Below are 20,820 nucleotides of genomic sequence, written 5' to 3' on the forward strand. Positions count from 1 at the left end.
CTTTTGAGGCACAGTGCAAAGCTCAGAAGGGAAGAGGCGCTATATACTAGTTCAGATTTTTATGGAATGGTTTGAGGGTGCCATGTCACATTGGCAGAGCCCCTGAGGTGCCAGAACAGCAGAAACCCCCCTATATGTGAACTCATTTTACAAACTACACCCCCCAATGAATTCATCTAATGGTGCAGTGATTATATTGACACCACATGTGCCTCACAGAATTGTATACTACTGATCGGTGAAGAAAGAATAAATTACATTTTTACCACTAAAATGTTTTAACCCCAAGTTTTTAGTTTTTCTAAGGCTAATACAATTTTTTTTTTTTACAACAAACTGAGGTCCATTTTTTCCTGAGTGCGCCAATACCCTACATGTAATCGGGAATATTTTTCAGGCACAGTGCAAGGCTCAGAAGGTAAGGAGCACCAGATTTTACTGTTATGGTTTGCAGGTGCCATTACCCACTGGGAGAGCCCAAGAGGTGCCAGAACAGCAGAACCCCCATAAGTGACCCCATTTTACAAACTACTCAATGAATTCATCTAGGGGTGCAGTGATCATATTGACACCACGGGTGAGTCACAGAATTTTATACCATTGGGTAGGGAAGAAAAATAACTACATTTTTACTACCAACATTTTGTTTTAGCCTCAGATTTTACATTTTTACACAAGTGGGTAAAAATGGCACCAAAATTTGTCCCACAATTTCCACTGAACGTGGCAATACCCCATATGTGGCTGTATAGTACCACTTGTAGAGTTACTCTGGACCCCGTCTGGCCTCTGTTCCGTTGTGTCCTTTTGAGAAGTGCACAAAAATTTGGCCGACGGCACTTTTATGCAATCCTAAAAAAAACGGACACTGCCAGATCACAGTGCCTCCATCCGCTTCATTATAGGGAATCTTCTGTCAGAGGTTCCGTTTGAATCAGGTATTTCAGAAATTTACACGGAAACCCCGATGCAAGCGCTCATCGCCGAGCCTTACTGCGATCTTTGGGAGGCAGGATGAAAAAATCAACAGCAGGTGAAGAAATGGTTTTATTTATTTTTTACGCCGTTCCTCATGCGGTATAAGTGATTAAGCGACTTTATTCTTCTAGCTCGTGTGATTACAGCGATACCAGATTTATATTGGGTCTTTATCTTTGGCTGCTCTCACACACTAAAAGACGCTTTTTATCGCAGAAAATAGTTGTTGCATCACCATATTTTGAGAGCTATAGTTTTTCAGTATTTTGGCCCACAGAGTCATGTGAGGGTTTGTTTTTTTGCAGGACGAGTTGGCATTTTTATTGGTACCATTTTCGGGCACGTGACATTTTTCGATTGCTTACTGTTCCAATTTTTGGGAGGCAGAATGAACAAAAACCAGCAATTCAGGAATTTTTTTTTAGGAGGTAAGGGGTGTTTTATACCATTCCGTGTGTGGTAAAATTGTTAAGGCAGTTTTATTCTTTGGGACAGTAAACACCTCAATTATATTGTTTTTATGTTTTTGCACTTTTACACAAAAACTTTTATAGACAAAATAATTATTTTTGCATTACTTTATTCTGAGAGCTATAATTATTTTAATTTTTCCACTGATGGAGCTGTATGGTGGCTTTTTTTTGCAGGCCAAGATTATGTTTTCAGCGGTACCACGTTTATTTATATCCGTCTTTTTGATCGCCTTTTATTCCACTTTTTGTTCGGTGGTATGATGATAAAGACTAGGCAGAAAACAATGCTTTATTTTTATGGTGTTCATTAAAGGGGTTAACTAGTAGGCCAGTTTTATAGGTCGGGTCGTTGCGGACCAAAATATGTGTACTTTTATTTTTTTCATTCAAATATTTATAGATACAATATCCTTTGATTTTTTTTTAAATATTTTTAAAATTACTTTACATTTTTCTTTTACCTTTTTTACTTAGTCACAATCATTTTTTGCAGGCTGATCGCTTCTACAGCCTGTCAGCTCTGCACTGTGCATGATCAGCAAGTTTCCTGGCTCTGGTGACCTGAATGTCATCATGACAACTTTTTCTAGTCTCTTGGTAACGTGGCCAGGTTGTGTGTGAGAACACTATTCATGGCTGCATTTAGATATTAACTGCAGCGACACATTTTTATTATTTCACAAGCACGTTTTTATTCATGGTGTTTATTTCTGTTTGTCCCATAATAATGTGGCCAGTTTGAGTGCGTGAATACCATCTATGGCTGTGTTCACATATCAACTGCATTATGTGTGATCATCATCTATGGCTGCGTTCACATAACTGCAGCGGTATACATTATGACCGGACATGTGCGCATGCGCGGTGTGCGCTCCGGGAGCCATGGCGGTGGGCGTCTTTATGTGTATGACGCGCGGGGCATCTCTGATCACATGACGCCACGTGGCTTCATGGTCATCCGGGTTGTTCCCGCTGCACATGCGCCACTCTATGTCCGATCATTATCTTTCACCTGATGTATCCCTATTTAAACTGGGCTATTTTGAAAGTACGTCACCCCCCTGACGAAGGACGCTGGTTCCGAAACGCGCGTCGGGGAGTGCCTGGCACCACCATATTGGGACTGTCACAATACCACTAATTAGTAACATATCTTTACATTAATATTGGTGCAGCTTTTGTTTTTCTGTCACATTCACTTGTGTGGTTAGATGGTTAGATTATTATGCTCAGTGGAGCTACACATTTATGCACTTTTCTGTGTATATGACATTGGCACTTTTCTTAATTTATTGCATAAAGTTGCACTTATTTATCTCTATATATATTAAACAAGTCTTTCATACAGACAATATTAAGAGTTATTTGTTTTATTCTGAAAAAATTTTTTTGTGATAGATTGAGTCATTGAAACTATTGCACTGCTCACAATATTTTATTTATAATTTTTAGAAATGTTATTATATATTCTAATTTTTTCTGTGATATAGTATGTATTTTGTACATTGCATATATATAGGATATTACATTAGAAATTATTGAAATATTTATGTTAATTCAGCAGTCCCCATGCCTATTTGCAATTAACTTTTAATGAATTGGTGTGCCAAATTGGCACTTTTCTCTTTGTTTTGCACATTGTTTATCCTTGCCAAATTGATTGAAATAAAGGCTTTTTTATATCAAGCCATCCCTATTATTTTGTAATAAGTATCCAACACAGTGGTTTGTTTCATATTGTTAACCGAATGGTCTGCCATTCAATCAGGGAGACACATCTGTGTTATGATTAAGATTCTAATTGGTGCACAATTAGTGTTTTATAGGTTTGTAATTTATATTTGATTTCTTTATAACAGTAGTGTATCTTAATATATTTTCTCCGGTGTGTCTAACCACTAATTTATACTTCCTATATAGCGGTATAATTAGTATTGGTTTCTATTTTGACTTCTAGAGGGGATTCCCTTTGGGTTGTGTGCTCACGATCAGGATAGTAGCATTTTGGACGCAGAGCAATTTTGCTAGTCTAGTCTAAGGCCTCTTTCACACATCCGGTTTTTGTAATCCGGCACGATGCGGCGAAATTTTTAATAACCGGATCCAGCACCGAATCCGGTTTTGTCCCATAAGCTTTCATGGTCGCCGCATCGTGCCGGATGGTTATGCGTCGTGTCTGGTTGTTGCCGGACACGGCATAAATTAGCCGTCCGGCATCTGCAAAAAACGTTCCCTGCAACATTTTTTTGTCAGCGCCGGACCGGCTTTTTCCCAGCGCATGCCCGGACTCTGTGAATGTTAACCCCACAAGTGCCCGGCGAGAGAGAAAGAGATCTCTCTCTGTCACCCGGACACTTGTGAGAGATCTCTCTCGCCGGGCACTTGTGGGGTTAACACTCACAGTGTCTGGGTGAGAGAGAGATATCTCTCTGTGGGGTTAACCCCACAAGTGCCCGGCAAGAGAGATTCTCTCGCCTGGACACTAAGCGTTAACCCCCCATGTCTCTCTCTCTCCACCCCTCCCTCCCCTCCCCTCCCTTTCAGCAGCTGTCTCTCATCGGCTGCCTCTGTCCACCTCGTCCTGCGGCTCCTTTAAATAATGTCCGAGCCGTATCTCTCGCCGCATACACATCCGGTGTCACGGCTGCAGGCCGGATCCGGAGGCCCGGCTCCTCGCCACACACCGGATGTGTGAAAGTAGCCTAAGAATTAATTAAAATTTACTTTGCTTCATCCAGAAAGCAGAAGTTTTCCACATACAGAAAAAAAAAATGGTTGCCAACACACAATGGTAGACATTCATCATGAGGGTTTTTTTTTTTTTTTTTTTTTTGGCATAATTGGAATTGGTTTTCTTATTTGGCTTGAGGAGGGGATTCCCTTTGGGCTGCATGCCCACGATTGTACTTTGCAGAGCGAAAAGTCACTTGATCCTTTAAGATGTCGCACATTAGTTTGAAATTGCACAAAAACAAAAATTAGGCAGGTTTTGTGCTGCAGTTGAGCAAAAACTTTGCCACATTTTAAAAAAGTCGCAAATGTTTCGGCTAAAACAACTGGATAAGAATAAACAAGCTCTCATTGTGAGCCAAATAACGCAAACTTGAAAAAAGGGCGCAAACTAAATAGTGAATAAGATGCAAAATGTAATTCACTATTAGAACCATTTTTCTTCAGCAGAAAGAAAAAAAGTAAAGCAAATGAAGAATGGAGGCCAATTCATTAAGACTGGTGTTTGGCATGTCAGACTTGATGAAATGTGTGTTAGATTAGGAGGATTGCACCTGATGGACTGGAGTACATTCTCGTCCCAACCCACTTTTGTGGCGTAATTTATGATGAATTTCTTGGGAAAGCTCGAACTACCAGTTGCACAAAAATATTGCGACATGTCAAGAAGTTTTATGCCAGAAAGCTGGCAAAAACTGTGTGATTATTTCTCTTCTGTATGATTCCATTTCCGTTAAAACGGGAACTCTAGAGCAAACTAAATGCTTAAAGTGACTAGAGGCTTGACCAGAATAATGATACAAATAATGACATAAAAAAAAACAAAAAAAAAACAAAAAAAAACAACAATTTATTTATGGGAGTAACTGAAAAATACAGAGTATTTTTATAAATTTAAAAAAAAAAAAATTACAGGGAAACAGCAGAAATTAAAATACATTGTCAATGTAATTACAGATACTAAAAAAACGAGAAAAAAAAACAAGCTTTCAGTTCTTTAATACAAGAAAAAAAATAAATATCTTGCTTTTAACAGTTAAATTAGCTCATGCAAATTCTTATTTACACATACACACAATTTATAGGAGACCCCTGCTGTAGGGCACCCCAATATATGATACTGCTGCAAAAGTTTGCGTTTCACAACCATGTTTGCTTTTTCTCCTTAGGACCCATAAAAACAGGGTAACAATTACTCCCCCTTTAATGGGAAGCTTGGTCCACCTATGACTGCAGTCCGCTGGGCACGGTGGGCTAATCCATCTGGCCGAGTTTGTGTGAAATGGATAAATGTGACATTTGTGAAATCCACCTTACATACTGTTATTTCCTTGGAAACCGTTAGCAGTGCTTATATATTACTTCTTAGGGAGTCTTCAGCCCAAACTGACAGCAAAAACCAATCACATAGCCTTGTATCGGATACAATGCATAGAACATTACAACTTTATGATATGGTAGCAGGTTGGGTTTTTTTTAAGATTCTGGGGCACAAACTGCCTGGAAAAGTGCAATCAAAACGCACCAAAGAAGGAACACATTCATTCAGGGGTAATAACTTGCTATTCACATGTTCAGGCTTTTGAGACTTTTTTAACCTCTTCAGGTTTCACACCCAGCCAACGGTTACAAGCGTGCCGACCATTTTTCAGGCGTCTTCTGCTTGGAAAAACTCAATCATTTACAAAAAAAGAAAAAAAAAATATACGAAGACTAGCGTAGCGGTTTCTTCATTGTTGATATAGTTACAAAATGTACAAAAGACACTGGAAAAAATGTTTTAAAAAAAATGCCAGAGGTAAAAAAGAAAAAACATTTCAGGTTTATAAAATGCAAGAGAATAGAGGTTTCCCAAAATATTCAGCTTGATGTTTATGACCGCCAGAGAAAGATGCCATGTGCACATAAGTGTTTTTACTTGCTGCTTCCATTTTGAAGAAACTGAAGTTTAGTCATCTGTGGTAATTGGGTGCCCAATGCCCCCTTGGCCCGGCTAAACAGCAAGGAGCACAGTGCTGTCCCCTAATTTGGCATGCCCTGCCCCCCCTCGCTGGTGATTGACAGCACTGGCTTGCCTGAGGTTTCTCTGCAGACAATGTTCACTTCAGTTAAGTGAGCGCAGTCAGTCACTAGTGAGGGGGCCGGTGACATGAAAAATTAGGGGCCAGATTGGTGCACCCAATAGTTTATGCAAGGCATTAGAAAACCAAAAGTGCTATTTTTTATACGGGCTATGGTGCTTGGTTTATACTGTCCGTTTTGGCTGACTGAGATGGGAATATAGAAACCTACATTATATCTTTGTACTAAAAGTACAATTGTACAGTAATCAGACAGTTCTTGGGTTTATTGCATGTAAATTGACAGATGTAAAGATATTGTTTAAAATGGAACAATATTATGGTACAAATTCACATGGAACATCTGTGTGGGGGATGCGTCCTAAGATGGACCCTAAAATACAGATGCAGTATGAAGACGTGACACCGGTACGGCTGGTTCCAGCAATGGCGCTGGTTCTGCTATAGCGGCTTTCATGGGAAATCCTGATTCTGCCACATAACCTCCACTGGTAATGGCAAATAAAGGTTCATTTTGACAGACACACTGACAATTCCGATTATAGCACACTTATCCACATTCATAATATAGACAAAGGTGACCTGGCAGGTTTAACTTGCTGCTTTTTTGGACTGTAGTCCAAAAAAGCAGCAAGTTAAACCTGCCAGGTTCCTTCACCTTTCCCGCACACAATTGCTCTTCTTGTAGACATTATAGTATAAAAGATTCTGATATACCAGGACATCACAATTAATGCCGACGATGTACAGGGCGACCAAGAACACATTTCTATCGTTTTGCACAAAAACATTTCAATTGGAATATTTTTTTTTAAATGCTCCAGTATCTATTACAGTGCCCTCCTGTGTTTCTATTTTCCCCCGAAACAACCACCCAATGTGTCTTGTGCCATGAAACATTTCCTCTAGAGCGCAGGCTTTAGTTTCGGACGGCGGGACTGAGCCTTTGTGGCCACCACCATGAAACACAATAGTGGACATTGTGTGGGGAATCCAAAAAGCCATACTAAGCAAAATCCGGATAGTAGTTTGTAGCCGGTAAACGTTTTATGTGATCTAAAATACAGACTACACCTAACAAGCTTTCTATGCAGAAAACTCGTATATTCATGGAACACTATTAGCATGGAAATGGGAAGCCGAAATCCATGAGAAATGTAAACTAACCAGTTCCTTTTTATTATTATTAAGGATAGGGCTACATAGTGAATTTAGCTGTGATCGACGTTTGCTCGGTGCCGCCGATGCAGTACTATGCAAATGAATATCAGTCACGTGATGGCTGTTGTGGTCAAAGTCGCAGTGTAGCCGTATCCTAAAGGTGTCATACAAAACTAGTGGACACTGCTGTGCCAAGTACAAGATGCCTATGTATTGCATATCAGGGGCTAGAAGCATCTTGGAATGATCAGAGACTGTACATAATGGATGAGGCTTTTTTTGCATGTATGGTAAGCTATTTTCCGCCACTTTTTTGGCATTTCAGAAGTTAATTTCGTAGCCCAAAAGAAGCCAACATCTGCAATATGTTCTGTTGCGCGGCACCATTTCTTCCATACAGCGCATTTATAGTTTCTTTGCTGCATTAAAGCCTCCTTTGGGAAGTTGGGAGTCAGTTTGTATTTTCTATGTATACAGCCCCTACTTGGGTCAATGGACTGTATATATGGTGATATGGGTGAAATCCCCCAATGCACATAAAGTTCAATCTGAATGTCTCTTCTTTATACAGTATGCTGGAAACATTTCTTAAAGTGGCTTAGCCACCTTTGAGGACTTTTTTTTTTTACCTAAATGAATATACTTTGGTCTAAAAATCATTTTTTCAATTGGGTTCAAATAAAAATTTTGCACAGTTTTGCTTTTACAGACCATTTCCCTGAACTTTGAACTTTAAAGTGGTCTGTGGCCATAATTCCGCAGAAAGGAGCTCAGAGAAAAATCAAACAGATGAGTTGCTAACTCTCTTTGTTATTCTGTCAGCACGAGCTCACTGACGGACTCTGGGGTAAAGCGGTCGGCCGCTCTCTGCCGGTGGAGGACAATGTGACCAGCCCATCATCCTCCTTCAACATATAAAGCAGCTTTCCCATGCGAGGCGCTTCACAATTCGGCTGATGGACATGTCCGGTCACTGCTCTTCCACCACCAGCGATTCTAAGGATAGAAGTGCTAGCAACGGCGCAAAATTTGCAATGAAACCCAATTGCAAAGATAATTTATCCCAATATACATGTATTTAGGTAAGAAAAAATTGCTTCAAAAGACATCCAACCTCTACATCAGCAATGTGCACCATCAAAAGAGGTTTAAGAAAAGCCTAAATGCCATTAGTGTAGGGAAAAAGAGGAAAAATACTTGTAACAAGTTCTAGAAAGTGAATTTGGAAACACTGTAATTCAGTGGTGGCTAAAACCTTGCAGCTATTGATTTCCCTTGTGATAAACCTTACCTAAGGGGCAATATATTGTAAGGGTTTAGATCGCTCCTGATTTTTGGCACAAGCTTGAAATGTCCAGATCTCAGATTCTCAAGCCATATACACTTTACTGAACTATATTATATATTTATTTTTTTTAAATGTAGTTTTTCAAAGGGAAAAAACTATTACAGACCTACAATACAAAGTTACTTCATTTACCTTTAGAGGGCACTTGGGAAACCTTTCCAGACATGGAAAAATACATGGTAATAATTTTCAGATATTGTGGCTCCTGCTAAAAATAGGGGTTGAGAAACCCTGATATAAGAGGTCAGTTCACACACAAAGCAGCACAGACGCACCAACCACAAGATAGATAGAAGTGCAACTAATAGCGTTTGCTTCTTTTCATCGCTACTGAGCTGTGTGACAGGTATACAATCACTGTACTCTTTGATACATTCCTAGTAACAATGAAAGGGTATATTGCACATCTCCAGAAAATAATTGTTTTCTGCATTTAAAAGGCTTGGTCCAGAAAACAGTTGCATATGTCAATTATACAGGTTAGAGAGGGTTAAAGAAGCACTCCTATCTATGTTTTTATCCCCTTAATATATTGCAATCAGCACATTATATAACACTGTGTGCTTACATTTGCTCATTTTGCCTTTCTACCCAGCTAATTCTTCTCTTTTCTCTGCTCTTTGTAGAAACAGGAAGTCTCTTGTCCCTGCATGACTCATTCTTCCCTTCAACTTCTGACCCAGCTGCTCCACTACTCCCCCTGCCAATGACTTTTGCAGTGACTCATGACTTGTGCAGGGAAAATTGACCTGTTTCTACATAGAGCTTAGAAGGAATTCAGCTAGTCTGTTTTTAATCAAGTGAGAATAATTAGCCGGGTAGAAAGGCAAAATGAGCAATTGTAAGTACACATTGCTATATAATATGATGATTGCAATATATTAAGAAGATAAAAACTTTGATGGGAGGAGGGCTTCTTTAATCGGTGTGTATCCTGAAATTGTGCCCGCCACCAATCCCCAGAACAACAATTAGTCTGAATCAGATCCCAGCTTCGATGATGACCTTGCTGCCTCCATCCTCCGCTGGAATGACCAGGAGGGTAGAGAAACAAACAGATGCTATCACATATAGCGTTCCGAGGAATCATCAATCATCAGAAAATAGGACCAAGATCGACTTGTAATGAACTGTGGAGGTTTTAGTGGAAAGACACACAAAGATCTGACTTGCTTTAATTAACAAGACCTAAAAGAGGTTTCTGAAAAAGACAAAAACCCATTTCATGTGAGCTACGGGTGATCCGACACTAAACTAAGTTATTCATTTCAATGCAGCTATATGCAAAATATATTCGATGCAAAAAAAAAAAAAAAAATAGAAATCAGATAATATAAATGTATCAAAATAATAGCATGATGTCACTAAATGGGAACACATTGAAGCAGGCCAAAATGTGTACACAGCTAGGAGTACGGTATTTTGGAAAGTCACTAAAGAGGTATGCAAGGTTTCTAAGCAATAGGGGAAGCCTAGAAAGCGACTGGCTATGCAGAGGTGCTAGTAGCAGAAAGAGGTAGTAATCCTAAAGTACATATTTACAGGCCCCACAAGGAGCTCAAGCTTAGGTCTACACCCAGCGCTCTAGAAACACATGCCCACGTGCGCCAAGAAAGAGTGCTAAAGCTCTTCAACGTCCAGATCACAACGGAAACCGCTAAATAAGACAAAAAAAAAATAGAATAAAACACCTATAAAAACAAAATGTTCTCAACAAGAGGACTAACTGTAATAATGCGAAAATATCAGAAATGGCACGTTGTTAAAATTCAGTCCCCGAAAGGAGATCTATGAACTGACGTCTACAAATCATCTTCGAAAAAGTCAGTTCTATCTACTACGTGCCCAATAAAGATATAGCAAGTCCCTAGCAATGAAAGTTGTGGGAAAAAATAGAAGTGGGAAATTAATTTCCATAGGCAATAGAATAGAAATAATAGAAATTAGAATAATTGCCATAGGTGATGTCCCCAACACACGCTCGCACAAACAGACCCCAAGTCAACATTTCACAAGTAAACCTGATCAAAATGCTACATAAAAAGTCATATATGCAAATATTTAGATAGAACAGCGTCTGCGAGTGTCCAAACTATACCTAGATACAGAAGCTTCACAGAATTGGGGATTAGCAAGCATTTGGAAAATGGGAGCGAGTCAGATTTCGTTTGACCCCGTGTCTTCTGTCTATGCGTGTTGTGAACAGTCACACATTTCAGCCGTTACACCGTCATGAGGACAGAAAACACACAGGACAAACAAGAGATTTCCTTCATTAAAAAAAAATAAATATAGAAAAATGTTTGTTCAAAGGGACATGTAAAGCGTACACTGGTCTTCCAACAACAAAAAGAATACAGAAAAAAATAAAAACAGTGCTTCACTTTTTAGGCTGGACAGGGTACATATAAACTTGGCCTTTACCCATAAAGATTTAACAAACAGCTCCGGCATGTGTGCCATGGTTTATACATAGTTTATTATGACATTTTTAATTTAAAGAAAATTGATTTTTCTTTTTACTTCTGTGTATGTAAATATTATATATATATATATATATATATATATATATATATATAAAAGCTGTGTTCCAAATTATTATGCAAAAAGAGTTTAGGAGTGATAAGGTTAGAATTTTTTTGTTTGTCATTTAAACTCATTGATGGTGATGTGTGTCAGGGCTCTTTAGATCAATGAAAGCAATTGCAGTTACCTGTGCAAATTAGTTTGGCAGGTGTCCAGATAAAGGCAAGACTACTTAAGAAGGCTGTTCCACATTATTAAGCAGCCTACATTTTTTGCCAAAATGGGAAAGAAAAAGGATGTGTCAGCTGATGAGAAGCAACAAATTGTGGAGTATTTAGGTCAAGGCATGACTACAATCAACATTGCCAAGACACTTCATCGTGATCATCGCACAATCAAGAAGTATGTAGCTGATTCCCAGCACACACGTGTGCGTGCTGATAAGGAAAGATTGAGGACTCTTTCCAACAGGCAATTGCTCAGGTTAAAAGAGCAGCTGCAAAAATGCCTTGTCATAGCAGCAGACAAGTTTTTGAAGATGCTGGTGCCTCCAACGTCCCCCGAATAACAAGATGCAGGGTCCTTCAGAGGTTTGCAGCTGTGCGTAAGCCATCCTGCCGACCACCTCTATCCACGGCACACAAGCAGAAACGGCTCCAGTGGGCCAAGCGATACATGAAGACTGACTTCCAAACTGTTTTGTTCACCGATGATTGCCGTGCAACGCTCGATGGTCCAGATGGATGGAGTGGAGGATGGCTGGTTGATGGACACCCCATGAAAACACGGTTAAGGCGCCAACAAGGAGGAGGTGGAGTAATGTTTTGGCCTGGAATCATGGGGAGAGAGATTATCGGCCCCTTTAGGATCCCTGAGTGTCTATGATGGCGGGAGGCAGTTCACATCTAAGCAAGCAACAGCTCTGGGAGGGTATTCTGTCCACATGCAAAACAACTGAAGCACAAACCATCCAAAAACTGACAAATTCAATGGACGAGAGAGTTCAGAAGCTTCTTTCCAACAAGGGGTCCTATGTGCAAATGTAACATCACCTAGAATAACGTTTTGACTTGAAAACTGTTTGATTTCATTTTGTAATAAGCTGATTATGCTTATAATTTCACAATTTACCATTTTTTTGTTCAAAATAAAAATAAAAAGGTTGAAAACTCTACTGTGCATAATAATTTGGAACATGCATTTTGAGTGTTTCTTATTTTTAAAAATATACTGTTTTCATAGGCAGTTTGTTCAAAAACATTGCAATTATACTAGAATATTAGATGACTGGAAAATAACAATGACTGCAATTCATATAGGTAATTTAGAGAAAATATGAGGAAATATTTTTTGCATAATAATTTGGAACACAGTGTATAATATATCACAGGTACTGATAAAAACTATCGCCGTGTGGCTGGATGTTACCATCCATAATGTCATTCATTCATTATCACATTCTATTCATTTACAAGGGCAGTGCTCTGTGTATTGGGGTAGTCTGGGCCTGATACATGACAGACTAGCAGCCACACAGCCACACATTGCTGAGCTGCTGTTCCAGAGGGGACGGTTAAGGCAAGAACACATCTACATGTATAATAACACTGATGCACCACGCCAACAGAGCCACTAAAGGACACACTCCATAACATGTTGCCTAAACTTGATATATAAAATCAATGTAAAATTTGACTCAAGGATAAAAATTATGATGCAGTTCATTTCTGCTGTCTCTTCTTTTTCTTCACATAATACATTCAGATATTGGCAGAACTTTATTTGGGGGCACTAGAGACGCAGGTAATTTGTCTCAAAAAGCAAAAGCAGATTTCATAATATACTGCAACGACCCCTTCACATTCAGTCACCTGCTGCTCTTTTACAGAGGTTTCCACCTAATAATGTTCAAAAATCTGGGTAATACTGCAGTAGTAGATAGGTCTCCTGTAACCATACCAGTCATCAGGATTTTATACCGCAAATGAATTACATGAATGTACAGGCGCTTTCATGCTGGTTAAATGCATATGTTGATTGTAACAACCAGTTTAGCCATTTCTGAGAAATCCAGTGTTAAAATTATATGCAAATGAGCTTATATGCAAATGAGCTGCAAGTGCTTTGGGGTGGGATCTTGCACTTGCAGCACTCCATCCCTACTCGCCGCCCCCGGTCTGCCTCTCACGTCTGACATGTCACTCTTGTTTCACCCATTGCTGCTTATTCCCGCACTGATCAACTCCTCAGATGGGGTTCACACATATGAAGATTGACACATCGAGTCTACAGATGTCGTAAGAATCTTATTGCGCCGGCACTGACAGTGCTGGCGCGAGATCTCAGTCAGGGGAGGTAGGTCACTGAGACGAGAGGGACTTGTCAGTCAGAAATAGGCGGCAGGTGGTGGGCGGAGCATAGAGAGGAAGGGCAGGGAAGTTGAAAGTGCTGTGACAAACCTCAATGCACTTGCAGCTCATTAGCATACAATTTCAACAATAGATTTCTCAGAAGCCACAAAACTGATTTTAACAATCAAGGTATGGATTTAATCACATGAAAGAGCCAGTACATACAAGCGATTAGACTGGGGTATAAAATATTCATGAAAAGTTCCTTTAAGGGACTGTTCACATCATGTTTTTTTTGCTTATGTTTAGTCAAGAAAGCTCCTAACGTTCAAGCTAAACATGTCTAAAGGACAAAATTGTCAGGAGAGTGGAGTGTTGTTTTTGGCCTCTTTGTTGCCAGTTTAAGTAACTATAAAAAAATAAATACAAAAAGGATAGAATAATGTAGGATCCAGATAAACATATACTGTATACACATACATATATATAAACAAACAAGCCACAAACACAGGAGCCAATGGGTGCCAATGCCACATATCATGAGCCATTTGATACATTTTATAGACTAAAATTAGACATTGATTCAATGTATCTGCAATGAGGATGTACGGTAAAGAGATGCTATTAGCGTCTGTAAGCGATGGATGGCGCTGTCCGGTATCCGTCACAGCCTCCAGTAAACTATAGGTCATGAACATTATATATACACAAGAAAAATCACGATGTTTACAGGGAAAGGATGTGTCTCTATAAACCAGGCTCTAAGTTAGTTAATAGCAGTATCACCATGATGTCCGACATCTCAGACTGCAGTACTAATCAGATTTTCATGTAGAGGATTCAGAAATCACTGGATGTGTACCCAGAGAGGAACCATTCCTTCATATCCCTAATCCGTAGTGAACGACTGCATTTTAATTAGTCCAATACACAAAATCACCAATGCTAATTTTTTTGGGGGTGGATGATAGACTGTAAACAATGATGGGAAAATGCTAACCTTTTGGCAAACAAACTGTAACAGCATAAGAAATGTATGTACTTGACCCCAAACCCATACCACACGTACAACCCTTTATCATCAAAGTTATTATGTGAAGAAATGGGCACTCTGTAGGACATCTGGGGGCTTCACTTTTATTTTCTGCTTCATTTCCATTAATCCGGGGGAATTATTTTCTCAAAATAGTTTGATTCTTTAATTCTGGCCCAATTCTTTCGGACCGTGCAATTTAAAAATTAAAAAAAAAAAAAAAAAAAAAAAAAAAAAAGACAAAAGAAAATATAAAATGTTGTCCCACTGCTCTCGCATCACAAGTTTTAAAACTTTTCTTCTGCTCTTTCATGGACAGACACACGTACAATGGCTTTTTTTTTTCTTTTTATCACGTATCCAATGTCCTCCTAGTAATTGCTATAGTCCTTGTTGTTAGAGGTCCTTCATCAGTCACGACTTAAAGCTTCCTTGACCGCATTTCTCTTTCGCATGGTCCAAAAAAATATGCCTTGTACTTGCTGGGTTCATTACCTGCACATAGGCAGGGACTTCTACACGGATATTTCATATGTAGTGCCTCCAACTCCAGAAACCTTCTTCACACTAGAATGCCGAGACGGACTTACTGCGCTCGCGCTTTGTGAGCTACTCGTGGACCCCAGGCGACACTCCGGCCGTGATAACCCCTTTGGCTGTCCGTTTATCTTACCATGAGGTGTCTTCACATCCTCCCTGGAAAGAAGGCAAAAGATTGTTAGGGGCATAATTCCATTAAAACAATAATCTGCTAAATTTACACACCAAAGGTTATTATAATTGCCAAAATTAATCCAACAGAGCAATTGTACAAGAATGAATACCCTGGGGAAAAAGGAAACCACTGTACGCTATCTACATGCACTTTACAAAAAAAAGTGCTGAATTGGAGCTTGTAATGTAAGGTCCCCCTGCCCCCAGTCCGATACTCACCCTCCGGCGTCTTCACCTTTTTCCAGAGGCGCTCAGGTCCCCTGGCTCCATCTTGTGAGCGCAACTTCTGATTGGTCAGAAATCAGAAGCGACATCACAAGCTCTCAGTGCAAGTCTATGAGAGCCAGAACCAGGCCAAAACAAGGCGCTCATAGACTTGCATTGAGTTGTGACCTCCGGTGTCCTCTGTGAAACACTGGAGCGATGCAGCAGGTCACAAACGGTGGAAGACTGCTGGGAAGACAGCAGCAGGTAAATATGAGGGTAGGAGCTGGGACCTTCAATTAGAAGCACCACTTTAGTGGTAAAGTTAAAAAAAATGTGCTTTAATAAAAATGCATTTCTAATTATGGATTCTTTTTAATTCCTTAAAAAGGTTATCTTGGACTATTTTTTTTTCTGTTGTGCCCGGCATTCTCTCCTGGCACAAAGCGGTCACAGACCACTTCTGCCGACATTCAGCGGCTTCTGTTGATGTCAAGTTGACAAAGCAGCGGCTTCTCATCTGCTCTGCTCATTGACAAGTGGCTTCTAACTGCAGAAAGCTGGCTGTCCATCAGCATGATGCTGACAGCCCATCAACAGAACAGAGCGGAAGACGAAGAAGAGATGCTCCGCCGACGTGGAGCAGCTGCATCACCGGCAGGAGCGGTCGGTGACTGCCCTGAGTTGGGCATGACAGGCAGGTGGTTGCCTCCATTTAGCAATTACCTACATGTTTGTTGTTTTTATTTGTTCCATGGGTCAAAAAACTAAGTCATAGACAGCCTCTAAGTATGAGGTTATATGTGGCTCTTAAGGATTCAGAATTTTATTTTTAAATAATATATCATACGTATTTTTATTCATTTTTTTTTTTTTTTAAAGGCACCTCATATGTTTTACTACTTTTGAAAAATGAAAATCATTTAATGCAATAACAAACGTGGGACTTTAAGATTGACAACACAACTAAATATTGTGTTACTTTTTGAGTTTTGAGAGTTGTAGGGAGATGGAATCATAGCTTATCACAGCTTACCTTTCTGTGATCACCACCTACATTTAATGGCATCTCTCTGACAAACACTTGCAAACACCTGATGAACCAGATCAATAAATGGGGAAATGCGTTTAGGCAACTCCAGAAATACGAGGTGATTTTCCTTTCAATATAATTACATGACCTATCATTATTATTGCAGTCTGTACTAAATGTACTTCCTAGCGTAATCTGTATCTAAACCAATGTAGCTTTGCCCAAACTGGATCTAAGGTCTATGACAGAAATACAGATCTAATATCTTGACCCATGTTACTGACTGTCTAGAAGTATACACTATATCATTCGCTACTGGTTTTTCCACTTCTACATGATTACAAGGTAAAAGATGGAATACTAGAATGGTGCAGTATGGACACACAGTATATAACTGCCAATAGGAGAAGAATCACATAGCATCTAGTTATAGAAACCTATCACTACAGATACAGGAGGTTTCTGCAACCTGCTTCTATCCTCATTATGGTGCTTGAACCTCTAGGTTAAAGCAACATATTGTAATCCGATTTTATATTTTATTATTATAGTGCTTTGAAGAAATCACTATCATGTAATTCGAACGCTGCTAACTTATTCTTCTTCTTCTGCTTCTTCTTATTATTATTCAGTTGATTTTCCGCAATTAATGCGGCCCGAACCGCTACACGCACAGACTCCGTTGAGGTGTCGTTTCGAAGCCAGCGTTCACGAGTGGTGTGCCAAGTAATTTTCCTGTCGATTGGATTTGTAGTTTTTGCGCAATTTGCGTTTGAAAAAACATTTTCCTCAATGCATTTCAATGGGAAAATGTTGCCACAGGGAAAACATGCCCTGAGGCGATTCAAATGGCAGTTAAGCTCATTGATATGCGCAGGCAGACCCAGTTACTATGCCAACGCCTACGAACTTCACATGACCCCTCCAGGACAGAGTTTCTAGCAGATAATATCAGCTCTTAAAAGCGAAACCCACAGCACAAATGCAAATCTAGCTTCATCACATGACGCATGCCCCTGAGAGAGAATGTGCGCCAAAGTGGATTAAGGGTACGTGCACACGCTGCGGATTTGGCCGCGCGGATTTTGTAAAATCCGCAGGTAAATCTGCAGGTCAAAAGACTTGCGGTTTTACCTGCGGATTGGCCTGCGGTTCTGCCCTGCGGTTTTTCATCTCCACAATGGAGGAGATGGCAAACCGCAGCGGAATCCTCAGAAAGAATTGGTATGTCAATTCTTTCTACGGTTTCAAAACCGCGGAAAAATCTGCACCGTCTGCACAGCGGTTTTTTATTCCCATAGGGAATAATGGTACTGTACACCGCAGCAGAATCCGCAGCGTGTGCACACACCCTTAGAAGCCCAGTGAGCCAAACTGGCTCTTAAAGGGCCGACGCGCCAAAGTGATTCTTAAAGGGCCGGCGCACCAAAATGAGTCTTAAAGGGTCGGCACGCCAAATCGAAAGCTGAGTGACCCCAGGCTTCAAATCGGAGGCTGCGCCACCCCCGACCTCCAAATCAGAGGCTGAGCCACCCTGGCCTCCAAATGGGACCCAGGGTGACCGCGCCCACCAAACCGGACCCCGAGGGGCCCCGGCCACAAAATCGGACCCCGAGGGGCCCCGGCCACAAAATCGGACCCCGAGGGGCCCCGGCCACAAAATCAGACCCTGAGGGGCCAAACCCACAAAATCGGACCCTGAGGGATCCCAGCCACCAAATTGGATCCTGAGGGGCCCCACCCACCAAATCAGAGCCTGAGGCCAAAGTGGCCCCTGAGAGGCACCCACAGTTAAAACGGATCCTGAGTTGAAAGTCTTGCAGGGGCAGCCCGGGCACCATTTCAAAGTACTATCTGTACTTCCTTCAGGAAATACACATCTAGTTGTTATTCTACTTCTCCACGTTTTCTGCAATTAATGCAGCCCGAACCGCTCGTCGCAGAGACCCCGTTCAGGCGGCATTTCCAAGCCCTCGGTGGGGACAGGTATGCTATGTATTTTTGGAGTCGATCCGATTTGAAGTTTTTTTTTTAAATCACATTTTAAGCAAAAATTTTCCCATAGAAATTAATGGCGACCTTTCCATGACCTCCAACTGACATGGATTGAAGCCACAGCACAGGTGTAGTGACCTTACAAAGATGGCAGCAATGCAAATGCAGATTCCACACATGACCCGTATTAGCTAATATAAGCTGACAGATCGCTGATTCAAGGTCTTAAAGGCGCAGCGCGCCAATGGCTTCTGAAAAGCCCCACCCAGTGATGGCTAACCTTGGCACTCCAGCTGTTGTAAAACTACAACTCCCAGCATGCCCTTGCAACCGGCAGCAGTTGAGGTAGCAGTTGAGGCATGCTGGGAGTTGCAGTTCTCCAACAGCTGGCGTGCCAAGGTTCGCCATCACTGCAGTCGGACGCCAAAGTGGCTTTAGAAGCCCAGTGTGCCAAAGTGGCCCGGAGCGCCAAAGTGGCAGCATGTGTCAACATGGCTAAAGTGGCTACCAAGTGGCCAAAGTGGCTACCAAGGTGCCGAATGTGCCAAAGTGGCTACCAAGTGGCCACCAAGGTGCCGAATGTGCCAAAGTGGCTACCAAGTGGCCAAAGTGGCTACCGAGGGGCCAAATGTGCCCAAGTGGCTACCAAGTGGCTACTGAGGTGCCGAATGTGCCAAAGTGGCTACCAAGTGGCCAAAGTGGCTACAGAGGTGCCGAATGTGCCAAAGTGGCTACCAAGTGGCCAAAGTGGTTACTGAGGTGCCGGATGTGCCAAAGTGGCTATACACAACATTCATATTCTAACTTTACTTTCTTACAGTCGACACTTGATACTCTGTTGTAAAGCTGGCAGCGCTGTTCAAGCATCATGTATTTCCTTCAGGAAATGCCCATCTAGTTTCTATTGCTGTATCTAGAACAGAACCATACCAGGGACATAAGGAAGAACTGCTGCTGAGCGGGGGCGCCATTCTCAAATCTTAGGGCGCCAATCTCCGCTGGTATGTAGTATCAGAGTTGGATACAGTTAGTTCCTTCTGGCTGAGTATAGTCTTTGAGACTATTTTTTGGGGGTATTTTTCTTCTATTGTATTACTCACACACGGGGAATTTTGTGTGTTGGTGTATCTGACTTATAGCAGAAATAAAATCTACTTCTAAAGGGAATACATGTTACTAACCATTTGAATTCTGCTAAAATGTCAGGCAGCTTACTGTTTCCAGAGTGTGTCGACCGCACTAGAAAAAACTGATCACTCACAATTTCAAAATGAGATTGCAGTTACAATCGGTAACATTGTCACAATATCCTCTAGGTTGTATTCCCGGCCTGGAAGATGCACTTTTTTTTCTACTTCAAAAGAGAGAAAGAAAAAGAAAAAAAGAAAAAAAAAAAGAACAGGTACTCCAGTTGGGAAACAGTTGCTGTATACACTATGTACACTAGGGGGAGCTAGTCATTTTTAAAAAGTTCTTATTTCCCCTTTTTTTTTTTTTTTTTTTTCATGGCATGAACCATGCCTGATCATAAAGGATTAACTGAACAGATTGATATATATTTTTCTAGGAAAAGAATGGCATAACTTGTATTTTAGTCAATGAAATCCCTGCTCTGCCGCACAGCAGTCCAGTGGGCGGTACTAATCAGTGGCTGACAGTTTTCCCAGTAAGTGTGCATTCAGTGATAGCTGTCAATCACTGATCAGGACCGCCCACTGGACCTGAGTGCAAAGAAACAGCAGAGATTTCATGGAATAAAATACAAGTTTTACTGTCTTTTCCCACAAACCTGTATATCAATTTCTTCAGCTTCTGCAGCTCTGTAACATTCTGCTGGATAAATGCCATTATGCAAAATAAGGATGAGAAAAGGTGCACCGAGTCCTCATTTGCATATCAAATAAATATTTTTTTCTATGCCAGATAAACCACTAAAAAGCTAGACTGCAAGTATGATATTTATAGGGAGCCAAGTAACATACCTGTATAAGTGATTTAGTTAGTGATTTGTGGGGACAGATCGCAAGGGAGGTCTCCTCAAATGCTCCCACTCCATCCTCAGCACTTAAAAGGGAATTTGATTGCTACAGTGTAATCTACCACCAGGGTAGAGCAGAAGGAGCTGAAGAGATTGATATATAGGTTTGTGGGGAAAAAAAACCTCTTTTTTTAATCAATGAATTCCCACTTCTG

At 40.7% G+C, this 20,820-nt stretch overlaps 1 protein-coding gene across 2 annotated transcripts in view; it reads right to left on the reverse strand.

Annotated features, from left to right (window-relative positions):
* Positions 1-5,011: 5,011 nt before the first annotated feature.
* Positions 5,012-20,820, reverse strand: part of ZDHHC8 (zDHHC palmitoyltransferase 8) — a 96,645-nt gene continuing 80,836 nt past the window's right edge. The window contains exons 11-12 of one of the 2 annotated variants that reach the window (XM_073559041.1): positions 15,272-15,377; positions 5,012-14,057 (exon numbers count right to left, since the gene is read on the reverse strand). In XM_073559041.1, coding sequence (XP_073415142.1) covers positions 13,992-14,057; positions 15,272-15,377 — 172 coding nt within the window. In that variant the 3' untranslated portion in view covers positions 5,012-13,991. Of the gene's footprint in view, positions 15,378-20,820 lie in introns of both variants that reach the window. The other variant, XM_073559040.1, reaches the window with a different exon arrangement.

This window comes from Dendrobates tinctorius, unplaced genomic scaffold (genome assembly GCF_039654945.1).
Source record: "Dendrobates tinctorius isolate UK_male_01 unplaced genomic scaffold, ASM3965494v1 ptg000265l, whole genome shotgun sequence".
In the NCBI taxonomy this organism is placed as follows: domain Eukaryota; kingdom Metazoa; phylum Chordata; class Amphibia; order Anura; family Dendrobatidae; genus Dendrobates; species Dendrobates tinctorius.